The 22212-nt window shown below is 35.6% G+C and overlaps 1 protein-coding gene across 1 annotated transcript in view; it reads right to left on the bottom strand.

The window, feature by feature from the left end:
- Positions 1–12294: 12294 nt before the first annotated feature.
- Positions 12295–22212, bottom strand: part of LOC131031040 (uncharacterized) — a 95910-nt gene continuing 85992 nt past the window's right edge. The window contains exons 6-8 of the mRNA XM_057962057.2: positions 13406–13712; positions 12981–13254; positions 12295–12888 (exon numbers count right to left, since the gene is read on the bottom strand). Coding sequence (XP_057818040.2) covers positions 12634–12888; positions 12981–13254; positions 13406–13712 — 836 coding nt within the window. The 3' untranslated portion in view covers positions 12295–12633. The remainder of the gene's footprint in view (positions 12889–12980; positions 13255–13405; positions 13713–22212) is intronic.

Here is a 22212-nt window from a genome sequence, read left to right as displayed (position 1 = left end):
TAACATGGATCACATGAATGTATCCACACATACCCCAATGAAATAATTAACACATAATGAGTCAAACATAGTCTAAGAGGTTAACGTAACAAGTATCTAAAGAAAAGCATGGAGGGGTACTACAATTTAATTCCCAATTAATTAACTAATATCCTAGATTCCTAAAAATCTCCCCACAAAACCCACTAATTAAAGCTAATTAATTAGTGCTTAATCCTCATTACCATTTTCCTCAATTTTAAAATCTTCACACCTACCCAAGTCCACATGTGACACTCCTCTTGAATGAGCTTGCATGCTCAAGTCATTTTCAAGCTTCCACCTCACTCCTTGACCAAGGGTGCTCACATATATGTGAGGATTCTCTTCCCAATAGAGACACCCTACATTTTCCCCTTTCATCCACTTGTCACTTCCCTCTCCCTACACCTCTTTCACTTTGCCATTTTTGTGTCCACTTGTCACTCTCTTGTTCTTTCCAAGATGTGCTCACACATTTGTGAGCACACGTTGTCTTCTTCCCCATGTCAAGTGTTCTTCCCAATACTTCCACCCTTGTGACACTTGTCACAAGACTAATCTTTCAATACAACCCATCTCCTCTCCTTCAATCCTAGCCCTTCATCAACTTTTGATCTCAACTATCCATTTCCATCTCAAAAAATCTATAAATTGGAGCCTTTTCCTTCATATCCACAACACAATCTTGAGATAAACTTATGCTGCCATTTTCATTTCAAAACACTTCATTTGAAGCACAATTTGGAGAGCAATTCATATCCTAAAGCATCAAAGAGCAAATCAAGTGAAGAAGGGTGCCACATTTTTTTGCCTACCTTTTGGTTTTTTAGTTTAGTGCATCCTAATGTAACACATATGCCTTTATCTTTTCATTGATGCCAACCCCTTTGATCCGGAAGTAGATAGGAAGTAGTGTATTGGTTTGGAAGCTATGTTTTGGTTCTGAGTGTTCATGGCTTGATTTAGAAGTGTTTTGTGTTCAGATATTGTCGATGGTGTTTACCGAAAGCCTATTTCATGTGTCAGATAATGATCTAGTTGTTTCTTTTTTGGTCTAGAGATTTTTGGTTGCTTCTAGTTTTGGACCGATTTAAGGATAATGTGTTTCACCTTATGGGTTTGGTTGTATATTTTGGGTCAAGAGCATGGATAAACGTTACAGTTCTTTTTGTGGTCGACTTGGTGGATATGTCTGTTCCAGTTTGGTATATATATATGTACAAATGTATGATATATGAAAGAAGAGAATATATGTGCGAAATTATTATAGTGATTGTTTTGTGCGACTTAATGTAAGGATGGCGATGTGAATGATGTAGAGATATCAGTGGATGTATATGTAGTGATCTGAAAGGTTTGGTAGTCGGGATATTTCAGTAATAATAGAGATTGTGCTTTAACAATGACTATAATCAACATATGGATGTGCTTTTATTGATACAGTTCTTTTTATGAAATTTGTAATTCTATATCTTGTCCTAATTGCAGTTAGCTTCAGGTTTGCAAGTCTCCTTTTTGTATCTTGCGCCATGAGAAGTTAGCCTTGGTCTGCAAGTCCAAATCAGTGAGCTCCCTTTTGTAATCATTTCTATATAGTGGATTATCTTGTGAGTTAACACTCATCGTGGTTTTTCCCAGTTGGGGGTTTCCACGTATAAAATATTGGTGTTCTTGTGTGGATGATTTATGATGTTCTTGTTTGAAGCTCTTTGATGTGCATATCTGAAATTAACTAATTAAATTAAGTTTGTACTCTAGAATTTTAATTTATGTTGATTCCCCTCCCACCCTCTCAACATCCAGTGTGTGTTCAACAATTGGTATCAGAGCAAGGTTCCTCTTGAGTAAGCTTAACCGCTTGAGGTAGATTTGGAGTATTGAACACTGTTTGAAGAAGAACTAAACGATATGGATGTCATGGAACAAAGTGACTATGAGTGTGAAGGTGTAGTCGACATGGAAGGAGAATTAAGATCTGCTCCAATAGATTTGGATGAGAGCAAATTTAAGTTGAAGAAAGCTAAAGACAAGATTTCTCACTTGAGAAAGTTGTTGGATGAAGAAAGAAAGTAGATGGATGATCTTGACACAAATTTGAACAGTAAAACAAAGGATTGTACTAAGCTTGAGTTGAGAAAGAGGTGCATAAGTTGAGAAAGGAGTTGAAGGAGGCAAAGAAACAGATTGATAAAGGCCTAAAGTTGAAAGGTGGAAGTGAAGTTCTTGATACTATGCTTCGTGCTCAGAAACAAAGCAAAGACAAGGAAGGATTGGGATATGAAGAAGCAAAATGTTCTAAAGGAAAAGAGAAGATCAATGATCCTACGGTTCAGAATGTTAGGAAGTCTCCTCTGGTTTCTAATAGCTACACTTTTAAGGTTAATTGTTTTGCTTGTAAAAGATATGGACATAGAGCTAGTGAACGTAGAAGTCAGATAAGAAATTAGCCTAATGTGATAAGATGTTATTCATGCAACAAGTTTGGGCATAAAGCAAGTGAGTGTAGGAACATGATGATTTCGAATGGATACATGAATGTGAATGTCGGACAATCATTTCATGGAATATGCTATTCCCGCAATAGATATGGGCATTGGGCATTTGAATGTAGAGCATCTAATAGGTCTGGAAGTACCGGAAGGTATGGAAATCATCATCAGAGAAGTCTAGTATGCTACAATTGCATAAAAATAGGACATTTGGCAAGAGATTGTAGAAGCAGATCCAGTATGTCTTCTAGACCGTCAAACAAGGTGGACATTAACCTTGAGAAGGAAAAGATGTGGGTAAAGAAATCTGATGAACAAACTCAACAACATTCAGAAGTTGTACAAACACCAACTGATGGTGTTGCTTCCTCTGGAAATTAAATTTGCTTGTTGGACTAAGGGGGAGAACTGAAAGAAAAATCTTATACCCCCTCGAAATGTGGAGCAAAAAGTTTTTCGATGGTTTAGAATGTTTTTGGTTGTTACCGGAAAAGAAAGTAAAAAAAGAAAGTTGTTTCGAGAATTACACTTGTCATTAATGCTTGTCCGTTTGAAAGAAAATATATTGGGAAGTCAATTATTTTGATCACTTGTGAGAATGAAGCTTAAGAGATATCAGTGTGAAGAGGAGCTCAGTGTGTTGTGTAAAAAACCCCTGTTTGCGGCATGTCAATTCCAGTTGTTGTTGATCTTGCTTTGAACCCATGGCTAGTATTAAAGCGATATCCATATATCTTAGCGAAGTTGGGTTGGACGTTTGGAGATTTCTTCCTGATTTTTCTAATGAGGTTGAGTGGATTAGAATAATCTTGAGTTGAATTCATGGAGACGCAATGTATCTTGACAAACCCTATCAGATAACGAAAGAGGTTCTTCGAACCCTAACTGATCTTTGTCAAAGGGGAGGAGTTTCGGCTAAGAGATTTGTAAAAAATGACCCTGTTACCACTCTAACATGATCTAAATGTGACATGAGAGCAATTAATTTTGAGAATATCAATGACATTGGAGTAAAGCTTGCAATGAAATACCTGGCTTACAAAATTTATTTTCAAAATCGAGAAGGTGCGACTATAGCGATAGCTATTTATACTGCATTCAGAATTATGGTATGTAATGAGTCTTTTGATTTGTGTGAGCTTCTTTTGAATGAATTAATGGAGAACATAAGTAGAATGAGGAAGAACAAATACTTTTTTATGTATGGATCTTTGATAATTTGTTTAGCTTTTATGTTCTTAATTGAACTCCCAGATAGAGATAATGTTGTTTGGGAGAAGTCATCTCCATTAGGTATGCAAATGGGTGATTATGTAAGGAGGTGCATGATGGATGACAAGAAATATCGACGGGATTTTAGTGGTTGGTTCAAGGAATTACAATCACCTATGCAAGATAGATATAGGTTTTCATCAGATCTTGTGAATCGTTATAGAGACACATTTACATTTGCTGTCAGTAGAGGCAATTGTTATATTATTGCAGTGGAACCACATGTTGGGTAGATTTTGGAGCTGCCTTATGAGGTGACTGATGAAATGGTAGTAGCAAATATTGAACAGGTGAAGAATCTGGATATAGATCTAGAAGAGGAACGTTTTGGAAGTGTGGATGAAATTGAAGGTAGTATAAGGAAAGAGAAATATGCAAAGACTTTGAATCAAATAATGCATGCGATATTTACCAAGATGGGGCTTACAAAATCTGCACAGAAATATGTGCTTTAGACATCCAAGTCCACTCCATTACCATCTCATGCTAAGCCCAGTATTTCAGAAGTATCTGAAAGTGCGCAAAGTGGAGGTATATCTATAGAAAAGAAAATGAAACCTAGAAGAAAGACAAGAGCCCTAAGAAAAGAAGAAGCAGATGAGAGTATTGATGAAGACGTAGAAAAGGAAAGATATGTAACCAGCCCCAGGAAGCAAAAGCCTAAATAAACCCTGATGAAGAAGCCTCCAATTAAGAAGCAAAAGAGAGGATCATCCTCCGGTCTAGAGAAAGGGAAGTCAATAGTGGAAGAGGAGAATCCAAAGATAGAGGTTCTAAACTTAGATAATTTGGTTAATGTGATTGTTGACAATCAAGCTTTGGAATATATTCTAGAAAACTATGATGAATTTGAACTTGTAAGTAAAGATGTCATGTAAAAATCCATAATTAGATAAATGATTTTATTTGATAAAACATTGAATGAGATCAAAAATGATATTCCAGAGAAGCTTTATGAGTTATTGGTTGAGAAGAGACAAAATGCAATAAATAAAGAATCAAATTTTAGAATTGTTGCAATAGATAGTTTGTAGCCCTTTGAGCAGGGAAGCTAGATTGAAGGTTCGACAAGCTTTGAACACTTGTTTTCGTACTAAAGAAAGAGTAAATGTTATAATGGGTGATGATCCAAAAGATATTAAGAGAATAAGGAAGCAAACAAATGATATAGCTGAGGAAGTTGTTGAACAAGTTGCCATTTCTCTATCCTCCCGTCCAGAGAAGATTTCTAAGAAAATTGATTTGGGTGAACCAAGTGGAAGTAGTTTTGTTCTGGTATTCAGAGAAGATGTGCCTATGATTGGACCCAAATCAGTTCTAGTTATTGTTGTTGTTTCTGATTCTGAGGCATAGAAGGTAGAAGAGAAAAAGACTAAAGTATTTGAAAACCTGAAAGATGTGCAAGGTGATATGCTTTAGATTCTTTGTTACAATCTTATGGAAGTGGTTTTGAAGGTGAGAATGTAAAAGCATAAGGAGAAGGAAGAGTTGAGGATGAATTGAAAGGAGTCGAGTCTTAAAAATATTTTGATTAGTCTATTTGTTGTTGTTTCTTATATTTCATCTAAGTTGCCGCAAGTTCTTGTTTCGCAAGGAAAATTGAATATTGATATGTTATCCCCCCAACAAATGCTCTTACTTGGAAATTATTTATTGTTTGAAGCAAGAAAAAAGAATTGTTTTGAGAAATCTAGTTGAGGATATGGTGATGAGAAACTTCCAGAAGTTAAGATTGAATCTTGGAATAATGAAGGCTAGATGAGAAATGCTTTTAATAAGCTGAAAGTGGGTGCTATGAACTTTGAGGAAAGATCTGTTAAGTCTGTTGAGTAGAATATCTTGTCTAGAAGGTTGTAGTCTTTAGGTTAAGTGTATTGAATCTCATGTCTAGTTGAAAGAAAAGATAACCTCTCTTGATACTAGTATTGATCGTGCTATAGAGACTCATAGAGTTTGTCTGTCTTTGCCGAAGGCCATTGCAAACCTTTAGAAAAAGATTTTAGATACTGAACGTGTCATCTTGGATATTTCAAAGAAGTTTGATCCCCGGTCAGGTGAAGATGGTTTTGAAAGAATGAAAATTTCCTTGTTGAACAAGGATTTTGAGCTTTGGAATGTCAAGAAGGAAGCAATTAAGCAAGATTGTGATAGGTTACATGACACAGTCGAGATTCCCATCTTTGGTATGCTAAAAGTTATAAGAAATGCAAAGAATTTGTTTGATATTGTGTCGTCTCCATCAAGTTGTGAAGAAGCTGAAAAATGTATTTTAGAATTATTGATTCGGTTGATATAGATTGGAATGTTGTTTTAAAACAGTTGTAGTTAGTGCATAGCAGAGAAATCACTTTGATTCTCCAAGGTGCCTAATTTCTTCTAGTTGTACATTCAATTTGTGTATATGAGTTAATTTTCTTAGGGGGAGTCCTTTGCACCCTTTGTCTTTGATGGCAAAGGGAGAGAGAATGATGAGCATAATGACATTTTGATAATCGGTTTGGCAAGGTTGTTTGGCAAGTGTTGCCATCAATGACAAAGGGGGAGATTGTTACACATATGCCTTTGTCTTGTCATTGATGCCAACCCCTTTGATTTAGAAGTAGTCCAGAATTCAGAAGTGGATCAGAAGCAGTGTATTGGTCCAGAAGCTATGTTTTGGTTCAGAGTGTTCATGGTTTGATCTGGAAGTGTTTTGTGTTTAGATAGTGTCAATGGTGTTTACCGGAAGTCTATTTTATGTATTGGATAATGATCTAACCATTTTTTTTTTGGTTTGGAGCTTTTTGGTTGGTTCTAGTTTTGGACAGGTTTAAGGATAATGTGTTTCACCTTATGGGTCGGGTTGTATATTTTGGGTCAGGAGCATGGATACACATTACAATTCTTTTTGTGACTGACTCGGTGGATATGTTTGTTCCAGTTTGGTATATATATGTACAGATGCAGGATAGATGAAAGAAGAGAATGTATGTGTGATATATTGCAATGATTGTTTTGTGCAACTTAATGTAAGGATGACGAAGTGAATGATGCAAAGATATCAATGGATGTATATGTAGTGATCCAAAGGGTTTGGTGGTCTAGATATTTCAGTAAGAACAGAGATTATACTTTAACAATGATTGTAATCAACATATGGAGATGCTTTAATTCATACAATTCTTTTTTTGAAATTTGTAATTCTGTATCTTGCCCCGAGTGCAGTTAGCTTCAGGTTTGCAAGTCTCCTTTTTGTATCTTGCACCATGAGCAATTAGCCTTGGTTTGCAAGTCCAAAGCAGTGAGCTCCCTTTTGCAATCATTTTGATAGAGTGTATTATCTTGTGAGTTAACACTCATCATGGTTTTTCCCACTTCGGGTTTTCCACATATGAAATATTGGTGTTCTTGTGTGGATAATTTATGATGTAATTGTTTGAATCTCTTTGGTGTGCATATCTAAAATTAACTAGTTAAATTAAGTCTGCAGTCTGGAATTTTAATTTATACTAATCCCCCCCCCCCTCTTAGCATCCGGTGTGTGTTCAACAAAGAGGAAGATGAAAATGGGAAGGCTTCTACATCAATGAAGGCACCCAAAACCCCTTCAAAGTTTGTTCAAAGAAACCATCCAGAAGAGTTAGTTATTAGTGACATAAATATAGAGATTCAGACAAGGAGAAGATTGGCAACCACACCAAATCACATGGCCTTACTTTCCATGATTGAACCTAAAGATTTCAAGGACGCTAACCAAGACACCCATTGGGTAGAATCCAAGGAGGAAGAACTAAACCAAATAGAGAAGAATGAAACTTGGGAACTTGTCCCAAGACCCAAGAACAAGAACATGATAGGAACCAAATGGGTTTTCAAAAACAAATTGAATGAAGATGGTTAAGTAATGAAAAATAAAGCATGGTTGGTGTGCAAAGGATATGCACAAGTGGAAGGAGTTGATTTTGAAGAACAATTGCCTCGGTTGCATGGATAGAGGCTATTAGGATGTTTCTAGCATATGCTTGCTACAAGAATTTCAGTGTACCAAATGGATGTTAAATCGGCTTTTCTGAATGGGCACCTAGAAGAAGAATTCTATATTGAACAACCAGAAGGATTCAACCTATCAGAAAACAAAGACTATGTATGTAAATTAGAGAAGGCTCTTTATGGCTTGAAACAAGCTCCTAGAGCTCGGTACTCTAGATTGGATAAATACTTGCAAGACCAAGGTTTCAAGTGAGGCGTAGTAGACAATAATCTCTACTTCAAGATTGAAGATGAACATCAATTGATTGTAGTGGTATACGTAGATGATATCATCTTTGGAGAAAGTAAAAAGGAAATGTGTCAAGACTTTGCTCAAAGGATGCAACAAGAATTTGAGATGTCCTCGTTGAGTGAACTATCCTTTTTCTTAGGGCTACAAGTCTCTCAATTTAAAAATGGAATTTTTATTTCATAAACAAAATATGCTAAATAAATGTTGAAAAGGTTTTGGATGGAAGAATGCAATCCTGAAGTACACCCATGGTGATAGGGTGTAAATTAATTAAAGATGATGAATCTCCTGAAGCAAATCAAACTCTTTACCGATCAATGATAGGAAGATTACTCTATCTAACAACATCAAGGCCAAATATTATGCAAGTAGTTGGAGTTGTGACAATATTTCAAGCAACCCCCAAGCAAACACACATTTAGGCAGTAAAAAGAATCTACAAATACTTGAAAGGGATTGTGGACTTTGGCCTATGGTATCCAAAAAGTGAAGACTTCGCCCTGAAAGCATACACAAATGTTGATTGGGTAGGTAGTGTAGATGACAAGAAAAGCACAAGTGACAATGCATTCTTTCTAGGAAATAACCTTGTTTCATGGTTGAGTAAGAAACAAGCCTCAATCTCTCTATCCATTGCAAAACCAGAGTACATAGCGACAACTTCATGTTGTACTCAAATACTTTGGATGCATCAAACCTTGAAGGACCTCAAAGTGGAATATGATCACCCAATATCTATATTATGTGATAACACGAGTGCCATCATCTACCAAAATCCGGTGATGCACTCAAGGACAAAACACATGCCCGCCAAATATCATTTCTTGAGAGAACAAGTAGTTGAAAAACGGGTGAAGATGGAGTATGTGCCTACCAAAGAACAAATATCGGATATATTTACAAAACCTCTACCAAGAGAAACGTTTGAGTTTCTTAGACAAAAATTAGGAGCACTACCCTATCCTTCTAAGGAATAAGGGGGAGTTCTTTCATACCCTTTTCAATTGATGTCAAAGGGGGAGCATTGGAGCAAGAAGAAGCATTGAACTAAGGGGGAGCATTATATATCAAGATCATATCATTAAGAAGTTGAGGTTGCCAAAGACAAAGGGGGATATTGTTGAAATATTGTCATTGATGTCATTAAGATTGATATTAATCAATCATTATCAAAATCCATACAAAGACTGGCATTAAGATGTAGTTTTGGAGACACATATTGATCCATATATATATCGAAGGCATTGAAGGAATACAAGTCTATCGAAGGCATTGGAGGAATACAGGCTGACTCTAGTCATTGTTCGATGACAATGCAAAGCACATTATCACTGCCTAATAACAACAATTATGATTATTTTGATAACCAATCATTGGCAAATTACATACGAGTTGTTAATAAAAAGATGGCAAGTTAAAAGTCATATGAATATAATAAATAATTTGCTATAGATTAGTTACAACATTAGTCAACAATTAATTGATAGTTGATTCATTCAAAATGTGTTAATGATAAGGTGTGATGAAGTCTTAGAAAAGCAAACCAAGGGATGCAATTAAGGTATATGATTTCTATTTGTTATCAAAAGATATACCCTTTTTTTAAAGCTGTCTTCATTCATGAATGGTAACATAAGACACACATAAGGTAGATCAAAATTATTTTGTGATTGTTTTTGCTGAAAAAAGAGAGATGTGTAAACATCAAAGATCAACATTCTGTGTACCATCAATAAGAGAAATGATTTCATATTTGTGAAGGATTAAAACCACAATTATGTGCATTAAATTAGACATGTAGGTATCATATGAAGAGATAATACAATAGAGTGGTGACCAGATTTAAGGAGGAATTGCTAAGCAAGGATTAAATGGAAATTGTGAACTTTGTGTGATAGATTTGTAGCACATTCTAGTGAAGAATCATTGCAGATTTAGAAAAGAGTTGACTCTTACAATCATAATTTGAATGAGGGGTTGGTGCCTCTATCAATTGTAGAAATAATACTTTCACATAATAATATATTTAGAGTTTTTATATTCGCATTGTGTACTTGTGTTCTTTGGACTGGTATTGTTAATAAAGTTGAATTTTGAAAGTGTGTTATACTAATACAATTGCTAGTTTACCTATATTGTTTTGGTTCATTTACCAACAAGTAATCTAATCAGACTCATGGGGTTAATAAAACTCATAGGGGAAATAGTATTGTTCCAAAGTGTTAGCCTGTCAAAACACACATCAATAAGTAGGTCATCTTTGATACTAGGACTTGGATCAAGGATCGAAGAGGCAACAACAAAGAAGGTGGAAGACATAAAATTTGTTTATAAACAACTAGATTTCTTGAAAGAGGAATGGACGGCCATGATACCCACGAACAAATTGTAATCTTTATCGTTTGTTAACTTTATCTTGCAACAACTATTATTGCCATTTTTTTGTCATTGTTTCTTAGCTTTGGCCTTGTCCATTTAAGGCAATTTTGTTGATACATTATTGTTGTTTTGTTGACATCATGATGATTCTTCTATTTTTTCTTCTAAAAGAGTATGGGCCCTTGCAAAAACCCCTCATTGCTTTCTATATATATATATAAATACAAACTAAAGAATACAAGAGAGTTGGCTTCATGAGTATTGGAATATAAATTTATGCATAGGGCATGTTAAGAATGTCAATTAGTCAACTATCTAACACCCCAATGTACCCAACAATTCTGACCTCAAAAGCTAAAAGTAATCATACTTTGCATAACACTTGTTTCTACACTTAACATAGTGCCTCATGATATAATGCCTACATTTCATTAAATTTACTTATAATCACAAAACAAGATGTCAGAATTGCTAGTGAATTAAACTGTAGATTATCAAATATATTTATTTTGTTATTCATTAAGTGGGAAAATTTCCCCATAGCTGCATTTTTTTGTTGGAGTTTGAATAGATTATTATACATATATTTACTTGAAAGCATACAAATAGAATAATAAATCAACATATCTTAATATTTTCATTTTGAATAATTAATTCTTGTTTAGATTCAAATTTGAGTTCACAAGTTTAATTTGCACATTCCTCAAAATTCCTTTATATACTTCAACTTTATTTAATCCAAATTCTCATTTCTCATTATATCCTGAACATCTTCATTTAAATAGTAAACCATGCAAAATGCTTCCTTAATGAATAATACAAATTCTTATAATCGATTTAATAATGTGTAATAAAAAATTAATAATAGTCCTTTCTCTATTTTAAATTTTGAACGTTCACAACATTAGCAATTGAAATCTACTTTAAAATCTTTAGTATATTATTGGCCTCTTTCTTTACTAACAAACACCCCGGGAAAGGTACAAATGGCGAGCGGAAACAGAAACGGGCAGTTTGAACAAGATGCGGTTTGTCCTTTAGTGGACAAGATGAACTCAAAAGAGTGACTTGCACAAAGAAAATCAAAATGTTGGATTGAGCTGCGGTTCATGCTTCTCGTCATGGTCCTTTTCCCTTCCAACAAAGAAAATCGATTGTCTCCTTATATGGTTTAAAGTGATTCTCAAAATCTCATCATGCTGAGGCCCGACTCGGGTAAGCATTGTGGTGCTAGTTCAAACCAAAGCTCAGCCAAAAGAGGATATCCACACGGCAGACAATGGATGGAGGATGACATTTGTATGACTTGTATGCTCAGCAGAAAATAGGACATCCGCACTAGGTTTTCTTGTGAAGAATAATCCGGCATGGCTGATGAGTGACACTAAAAAAATGCCTACTCCACTCCAATGACCTACCGGCTGATGAAACATGTACTTATTTCTTGAGCGACATTAAACCAATTTTTTGCATATGTAACTGGGAAAAAGTATAGATTTGCCCAAAAATAGACATAAGAAAATAAAATCAGAACTTAAAAAACTCACAAAATCCAACGGTTTCATTTTGGATGCTGCAAAATTCTGTGAAATTCAATTGTGCTTACTTGGGTTCGTCCACAACCCACAAGACCAAATGCACCACCCTGGCAGAATCCCAAGCCAAATTGACCCGGACTCTGAACTTGGGTTTGAACCCAGCCCGATCTGGGGCGTGCAGGGCATGAACTAGTAACATAATTTTATCCTAGAAGGAAGTTCTATATAAAACTTCAAACAAGAAATTTATTTGTATACAATATATACAACACAATTCTATAAAATTGAATAAACATTTACATGCACGTGTTTCCACACACAGGCGTATATTAAGAGAAACAAAGTCAAAAACTATCAATTAATCAGAACACAATTTTTTCTTAATGCTCTCTCGAACATATTTTGGGGGTCATCTTTACAAATAATACATATTCTTTAAAATTCCCAACAACTTCAGAAACTACTGAGGATTAGAATCCAAATCAGAAAGAGTACATGAAAATGAATTAACAGATGGAAGCACTTGGTAAAACTTACCACCACACTAAGATAAAAGGAACCATTTATTACAACTTGAAGTCATTATTTTTAATCTGTACAATTCAGATAGATTAATTTACAAGCATCTAGAAACAAATTTTCCTTCAAAATTTCGTAATGGTTGAATTCTAAATCAAGACGAGCAGGATAGCATACAAACACCTGGACGATAAGCCCATGCAGGTGGCAATCGCGCATATTTTTCCATGCCTAATTGTTCATCGTAGGGCTTCTGCATCACTTTCAATAGCCTACGCACTTCCGTAAAATCCCCCTGCTCTGCAACATCAATGGCACTCTGGCATAAATAGTTCCGCAAAACGAACTTTGGATTTACAGAATCCATTGATATTTTTCTTTCTTCATCAGATATCCCAGATGAAGCAAGCTGCCAGAAGACATGCAATGGGTCAGCATGCAAGTCACAATTATCTTAGCATTTGAGAAGAGTTACAGTATGTTTTGTAATGTTGAGTATACCTCTTGTATATACTGCCGTGACCAATCAGTCCAGGCTTTCTTCCGCTCCTTACTAATGTCAAGCAGAGCAGCTTTTAATGGGTTAAGAAGTTCATCATCTTTCAAGTCATGGATAGTTTTAATATTGGAAAGTGCACGGAAACAAATTGTGTAGTCCACTTTATCAATTGCCATGTTGGTAAGAAGCTTGCTGATAATGTCCTTATTGTATTTTGCCAGGCCAAGCTTTTTGGTCATAACAGACTGATATTCATCCATAAATCTAGAACCATACCTGTAACAGCTCAGTTTTAGACACCAGCAGAAATCAAATTACTGAACTTCTAATAAGTTCTTTATACCAAAATTGTACAAATTGATTCATTCAATCATGTATATTAACTTAGTTCTTGAAATCCCAATATAAGCATGAGAAGAAATAATACTTTGCCATGGCATATTTAAGCTCCTCATCATTAATGAGGTTTGCAGTAGACAAAGTGCTTCCTAGCTGTGCAAGATTCCACATCCCAATATCTGGCTGGTTTGCAAAACAGTACCTCCTCCCAGGCAAGTCTGTTGTATTTGGAGTATAATTGGGATCAAATGCATCTAAAAATCCAAAGGGACCATAATCAATGGTGAGACCAAGAATGCTCATGTTGTCAGTGTTCATTACACCATGCGTGAACCCAACACCCTGCCACTTTGCAATTAAAACTGCTGTACGTTCTGCCACCTCACAAAACCAGGCTGTGACAACCAGACAATACAAGAACTATATTAAATAAGTTCTCCTGCACATGACGCAGAAATAATGTTTCAAAGCATACAACAAAGTAGCTATATCTATGAACTCGTCTTTCTTTTAGTTCATTAACAGCGCGAATAGTTTCATTGTTTCCTGCAAAGTTCTCATTACTCCCTAAAGCCCTTGAGAGCTAAGCATATGTCCTTAATGTTAGAGGAAACGATTATTCAAAAAGTACAACTACGAATTCATTATTCATATTCTCATACAACTATGTTACACTTTATACACAATTGTCTATTAGTATTCATTCATAATTCAAAGTAGAGCAAATTTAAATAAGGTTCCTACGGTCTGGAAAGGAAGAAAGGATTTCCCTTGTTGCTTGGGACAACGTCTGCCTGCCTAAATCCCATGGTGGGTTGGTTAAGAAGAGTTAAGCATGACAATAAATCTCTCTAACCAAAATTGGTTGGAGACATGTAAAAGAAAACAATGACTGGACTGATAAAATGAGGGCTAAATATTTTAATGAGTGCCTGCTATTGATTTTCCTAATATGGATAAGTTACCTCGTGGATCAGCTACATGGAATAAGATGAGAAATTGCAGACAACTTAGAAGAAGGCCCAATTTGGAGAGTGGGAAATGAATTGAAAGTGATATCTTGGGAGGATTCTTGGTTGGGAAACACTCCCTTTACTTCTGTATCCCCTTGCTCAGCTATCAAGAATGATCTTGTTACTCTCATTGAACAGTGAGTGGCTAATTACAGGGAGTAAAGAATTCTGTAGAAAGTGGATTAATTTCCTTACTCCTACCCTCAATCAGGAGGCTATTAGCTTCCTTATGATAAGTTAAAAGGCTTCCATATAAGTCAGACTAATAGTGAAGATGAAATCATTTGTTTGGGTTCTTCCTCTGGGGACTAAACTGTTGCTTCTAGTTACCTCCAGCTTGTTATGTATCCTAATGGGTTTGAATGGAAGAAGGTTTGGAACGGGAATATTTTACCTAAAGTCAATTTCTTCTGGCAGGCTGCTTGACTTAACTATCAATAATCTTAATAAGGAAGAAATTTTAATCGCCAACAGGTGCGCACTATCTGAGGATAATGCTAAGTCTATTTTTCACATCTTTGAATGCTCATTCTCCTTCTCTGTTCTAATTAGCCAGATCAGAACGTTGTGTGGGTCTCCCTTGGCTCTATGTGGAAGTTTGTTATGTGTTGGCATTCTCCTTTTACCCATCCGATGATCAAAACAATCTGGAACTTAACCATCTCTCATTTTAGTTCCAAAGTCTGGTTGAAAGGGACACAACCTTTCACAATCACTTCTGCACTCCTCATTTAAATCAGATCTGCACTTCTCATTCCCCAGATTATCTCCCTCAAATAAGGTTCTCTTCTCCCTTTTATATCTCATGTTTGAGGGAGTCACAACTTTTCATTTCAGGCCTTTGACCATTCATTAACTTAATTGAAATTTAATTATATACTTTTATATTTATATTTATATTTTATTATTATCATTTATCATTAAATTGTATTTCAAAGTGGGGACATTACAGCCTGCCCCACTCAAGATTGCTTGTCCTAAAGCAATGATCAATTTAACTAAATTTTCCCTATGCAAGGATTCCTAATTAACCCCTGAAGATTTGTAAATTTGTAATCTTAGGACAAGTTCTCTCTCATCAATTGTAATCTGTGTTTGGTTGTTTCCTTGAGACAAACAAAGGTGAAATCCTCATTCATTGAGAAGAGGATATGTAAGACCTCAATTACAATATTCTTTCCTAAATAAACTCATCTTTCTAGGTCAACAAAAAAAAAAGAATTCACAGTGATAGAAATCAGTAATCATAAATATTCATGTAGTAGATGTGCCCAACACGGAGCATACACATGAAAACACGATGTATACACGAAGTAGACACATGGATAGGTACAAGCATACACATGGAGATATAGTTTACTTAGTCCACAAGAAGCATGAACATCCAACCAGGACCAGATCCAACCCTTGGGCCAGTCAGTCTCTGAATCTTGAACTTGTAAATATCAAAGTCTGCTAATTTTCACCCTTATTAATCCTGATATTAGATATTGATCCATTGACTTTCTTGTCTTCTTTGATCTTATGGATGGTTCCTCCAATTCCCCCTTCTCAATTGAATTAATCTCTTCTTTATATCTTCATTTGTGGGAAGTAACAACTCTTCATAAGAAATGAGCCATCACTCTTCATTACTGCCCTTCGAGAGTAATAAATTATTTTTCAAATTGATCTCCCTTGGATGTCCTCCTCAAATGAGACTTTCTCCTTTGTATATCCTCCAATGTGAGGGAGAGGTCACACCTCTTCATCATTTATGCCCCTTTGGCAAGAGACACGCCCTTTCCATCATTAGCACCCTTTGAAAGAGTGCAACTCTTCATTATTTCTGCCTTTTGAAAGGAACACAACCTTTCACATTCAGATCTGCACTTCTTATTTATATCAGTTTTGCACTTCTGATTCCCCAAATTATCCCCTCAAATGAGGTTCTCTTCTCCCTTTTATATCTCATGTATGAGGGAGTCGCAACTTTTCATTTCATGTCTTTGAACATTCATTAACTTAATTAAAATTTAATTATATTTAATTGTATTCTTTTATATTTTAACTTTAATTTTATTATTATCATTTATCATTAAATTGTATTTCAAAGTGGGGACATTACAGAAATGCAAGAATATTTAAAGGTAAAAAGAAAAGTTGGGAGAAAGTCAGTACGATTACAAATTTACAACCCTTGCCATCATGGAAAATCTCTATATTATTAAATCTCTTCCCTCAAGGAGATTGAACTGAGAATTGCAGTAAATTGATATTCGACTGTCAACACATCCATGTAATATCCCCTTTTGGGATGATCCTAGATCTTGCCCTAAAATCACAAGTTCAATTGAGATAAGGAATATAATATAGTTAACAACATAAATCCTGGTTTAGGTCCTACAACCATGTTAGATAATACTTGAAATATAATTCATAAGATTATTCATTTCTATTAGGGTTAGGGATTCAACAACAAATACAAATACATATACATATATGTCAACAATCATCTTAATCTACTTAGATAAATCATGTAACTTGTTGATCTTAGAAATTAAGCATCAATGGTTCCATTCTCCTAAATCAACCATAATATGGTGTAAAGTCCCCATTTTTGCGCCTTCCTTAGCATTTGTGTTTTTTAGGGATTAGCCTATCTAATTTGTCTCCGTACGCTAATGAGTTGATTTGGTGGCCATTCAAGGTTCTTCAGCTAACACTTTGGGTGTCATTTTTTTGTGTTCTCCTTTCCAGTGCATTGAGATATTTGAGACTTACCTTGCAGAGGTCATTCAAGCACTATTTACACTCACTCACCATATTTACTAAGTCACATGGACATTGGTCTGGACCTTACCATTTATAGTAAACCATCTGGATGGCCAGCAGGCACTATGGTTACCCCTCAGGTGTTGGCGGAATTAATTAATTGTTTTTATATTGGCTTTAATTGAATTTTATGATTTATATATAATTATTAAAGTAGTGACTTTAATAATATTAAATAATAAAAGTGACTTTATAATTAATGGCATTATAAGGGTATTAAATGCATATATTCATTTAATGATATAAAAATCATTTATTAAAGCCAATTGCTGGATACCAGCCTTGAAGGAAATTATAACATTAAAAGCAAATGATATTTAATGTTATTAAATGATAAAAAGGCCAAAGGAAATCGTGGCTTTTTTTGGAGGTATAAAAAAGCCCAAAAAGCATTCATTTGGATTATTGAAAATTGTGCAAACTAGGTGCTTTGTGGAGAACAAGGGTTTCAGAAGGAGAATCAGACTTCGAGAACGAAAACTCTCAGAGGATTGAAAGCTTACAGGTATGAAAGATCACCCAAGGGCATTGTTTACAGGTGACTTCATTCAGAAGTTGCAGGTGTGCTTTAATATTCATAATTGAAGAAGAATTCACAGGAGTTGATAAAGGAATTGTAAACAGATTGAAAGGAATAAGATGTGCAAGATTAAGGCAGTTTGTGGGCTCAAGAATTGAAGCGATTCATCTTCCAGGCTAACTGTACTCATTCTAGGGCCAGCCATACATCATTAGAAGGGCCACATAGTAGTTTGTCCCACATTTTCAGATTTAGTACATTTCCAAGACTTACCAGCCTTTCCCTTCTAGCCACCCCCTGTCTATATCATTGCACTCATTTTGGAGGCATGTTGGGGTTACTTGGGTCAAGTATTGTGGAACGTGGGCTATGGGTGCAAGAAATCAGCATTTCCCGAATTATTAATTTGCCTATAGCTGATTTGGTATGTACTGAATAATTAATTCCATGCTTTCAGATTAAGGGTTTGAACTTTGAAGTAAAGTTTTCAAATTGAAATTGCCTAGAGTTGTACTTTCCTTAAAGCATTTCCAATTCCCTGCATTTATTTTCCATAAACTTCAAAAACCAAAAAATCAGAAATCAGAAAAAGCAAACAGAAGAGCAGAAAATTAAAATATTCCAGGAAATTCGGAAAATCAATCACAGATCTGGGAGGGATATTTCATAGGGTTTGGAGAGGAAAGCCATAAAGGGTGCCTAGTTACTGTTCAGCCCAATTAAGCCTAAGAGTGTGCAGTGTCTAACCAAGACAATTCGCTCCTTGGCCCACAAGCAGCATGAATGTGATATCTCCTACTTGGAGGCAGGCTATTTATTAACAATTAATCTATATTATTGAATGCATTATTAAATATTATAACATCTCACTTTAAATGTTTAGATTAGTAGGCATTTACTTCTTAATAATACAATTCCAAAACCCTATATAGCAAGGTCTTATCCCTGTTACTTCTCTAACCCAAACTAAGGAGGGAAAATTATTGTGCTAGTGCGCTTAGAGACCATCTACAAGCAGGCTCCCTCAAGGCATTGGGAATGCATGTTCGTACCCATCTCAGGACTCTCCCTCAAGGCATTGGAAATACATGTCCTTACCATCTTGGAATTGGCTGACTTGTGAGGATTTAGACTGCCTTTCCGTAGACAATTATTCCAATCCTTACATAGGCATTAGTAGAAGACTAAGGACTAGACTATGAGAATACAAACTTGTCATGTATTTTATATATATATATATATATATATATATATATATATATATATATATATTATATGACTGTCATACATATTGCAGTCTATATTAATATTACTATTAAATTCTGCATAAGAACATTACCAGGCTTCATATATTAAGCATACATATTAAGCACATCCCCAAGCATACCACCAAGAACAAGGATGTTACTACCTGTAACTTAATAACAGTTCTGATCTGATCTGATCGATGGTGATGTCATTGGATGCTTTTGATTCCTTTCATTTATATACCTCCACATGAGGGAGAGGTCACCCCTCTTCATCATGTATGCCCTTTGGCAAGAGACACACCCTTTTACCATTAGCACCCTTTGAAAGAGTGCAACTCTTCATTATTTCTGCCCTTTAAAAGGGACACAACCTTTCACAATCAGAACTGCATTTCTTATTTAAATCAGATCTGCACTCCTCATTCCCAAATTATTCCCCACTCAAATGTGGTTCTCTTCTCCCTTTTATATCTCATGTTTGAGGGAGTCACAACTTTTCACTTTATGTTTTTTGACCATTCATTAACTTAATTAAATTTTAATTATAATCTTTTATATTTTTATTTAATTTTTAATATTTTAATTATATTATTATTATTCATTATTAAATTCTATTTCAAAGTGGGGACATCACAAGGAACATCCACCTTGATGATTCCATCTCCTGGGGTGGCCTACCTAATTTGAGGGTACTCAGGTCATTGACGAATACTGTTCAGCCCAATTAAGCCCAAGAGCGCGTAGCATCTAACCAAGACAAGTCATCCCTTGGCGAACAAGCGGCAGGAACATCCAGCTTGATGATTCCATCCCTTGGGGTGACCTGCTTAATTCGGGGGAACCTTGTCTACCACCTCTTCCCAAATATATTTCCCTCCATTCCCGTAATGATTGCTTATAGGAATAAAGAATTGACAAACTTGAAGAGACATACTAGATTTACAAGGTTATAAATAACTTGATAAAAATATACATTAAAGATTATAGATGCATAATATTATTGCCCCTATTGCATATCAAATACTAGTTAATGCATAATTCTGATATTTGCTTTATAACAATCTGATCGATTGCTTATACTCAGGTATATAAAACTATGAGAAATCTCTTTGCTTCCCTGATTTGATACCCTTGATGCAGGCTATTAAAAGTAAATCAATTCTAGTGTAATCCCTTATGGAATTCAAATCAGAATCGCTTCTTTTGCAGATCCACTACATACTTTTCGTTCTTCTTCGATTGCTTCCTTGACAATCCTTCTTTGAGTGTCAATCTGCAATTAATATATCCCTCAACCGGTGGTGGAATGGCATGTCTTTCCCATGGTCATGTCCCTTCCTAACGGTGGTGTCTCTCAACCATCTGACTGTTGCCCTTATATACAATTTGTTTTTATGTTAAGAAGGAGGTCAGCCATGATTAATTGTTGTTTGTTTCTCATAATCGCTGCCCTATCTTAATTGCTGTCTTATTAAATAATGAGATCACTGCCTTGGAGGTGATTCCACCATTCTACCTCTGAAATACATGTCCTTTGTCATTATTCAAAAAGGAGTCAGCCTTGGAGTAATATATAAAAATTTAATTTGGTTCAAACAGGTTGGCCATAATACAGATTAGTCTGATTTTATTCATCTTTATTTTGAGTCGGCCCTTTTTGGAAATTCACTGTTTAGGAATCATTAATATTTATACTAGTCAGCCCTCTATGTTATTAATCCCTCAGTTTTCTATTAATAGTGGTTGAGATCTGGTTTAGGGGCATGACAATCTAATCCTAGTAATTCAAAGCTCTTAAGAAGAAAAGCTACTAAATGGAAAAGACCTCCCTTGAATTGATTTAAATTCAACTTTGATGGTGCAGCAACTGGAGGGCAGGGCGCACACTGGGATTTCAAGAGATTGCCTGGGTTGTTTCATGGTGACTAATGCTGGGTGCTTAAGTTATCAATCCAATCGTGTTGCAAAAGCCATTGCTGCTTTTTGGGTCATCTAGTTCGCTAGAGAACTCGAGGTCTCACATCTAGTGATGAAGGAGAAAGGCCCGAGGCAGTTGAGAATGTTGAGAGTCTCCTTCGTCACTAAATGTGAGACCTTGATTTCTCTAGCCAACCGGATGACCCAAAAAGCAGCAGTGGCTTTTGCATCACAGTTGGATTGATAACCTAAGCATCCAGCATTAGCCACCATGAAACAACCCAAGCTATCTCTTAAAATCCTTAGACTCTTAACATTATTAAAGGCCAGAGAACTTCACTCCTTCAATGAGGTGAGAATCGGTCATGCTACAGTGAAGGTAATGGGACAGCCGATTCTTTAGCTAATATTGATTGTTGATGGAAGACCTCAAGCATTGATATAAGTCTCATTAAGGTCATAAAAAGTGTGTTCAACCTCATTGTTAAAATGACTAATTAAAGTAATTAAGTACAATTTACATATGAGTGAAAACAAACACAATTAAAACATAGGGATGTAAAATTTACTTCACAGCCTCCAAGGTCTGTTTGGCATGCATGATAGCTAATACAAACCCATGTTATATGCCACTCATTTTGCTAACTGGCATGGTCTATAGTGCTCAACAAATCTTTTGGTGTCCTTGCACAAAATTGGTCAATAACAATTCTCCTATAGCGAGGCATGCATCTTGTCTGATCCAAAGTGGCCTCTGTATCTGCCATTCATCAAATTGTGCAAATAAAGCAATTGTTTTCTTTAGAACAAACCCTCTATGCAAAGTAATCTTTGAATGAACCACTTATGCCAACCGAGAGATCCATGCATGTGAGCCATGCTTCTTAAAAACTAGGATCTGCTGAATACAAAGCCCTAATCATCTCCATGCCCACTACTTTAAATATCATTGTGGGCAATAATGCTAAAAAATTGGCATTATACAAAAAAATTCATATAGATACAACATGCAAAGGCCACACAAATGCTTGTGCAAAACATGCAAACAATCTAGCGCAAACTAAAGCTCGCTCAGAGCTCACCAAGCTAGCATCCCATCACTAGCACACACGAAATACAACTACATAAGGCACACATGAATAATAGGCTGCGCAAGATGCAAACAAGCTTGTGCAAGGCACTAGAGTTGTGTAGGTCTACCAACTACCCAAACAACACAAGAAGAAAACATCAAAACACACAAGGCGCACGAAGGATAACTGCATCAAATGAAACAAAACAAATAGAAATGTTTTTCGAGATACAATAGTGCATGACCCCTAGGATGCTCCTACACCCTATGTCACAAGGTTCGAGTTCATGTTCGTGTTCGTCAACAATA

Source organism: Cryptomeria japonica, chromosome 4 (assembly GCF_030272615.1).
Source record: "Cryptomeria japonica chromosome 4, Sugi_1.0, whole genome shotgun sequence".
In the NCBI taxonomy this organism is placed as follows: domain Eukaryota; kingdom Viridiplantae; phylum Streptophyta; class Pinopsida; order Cupressales; family Cupressaceae; genus Cryptomeria; species Cryptomeria japonica.
This window is presented reverse-complemented; position numbering and strand designations above follow the sequence as displayed.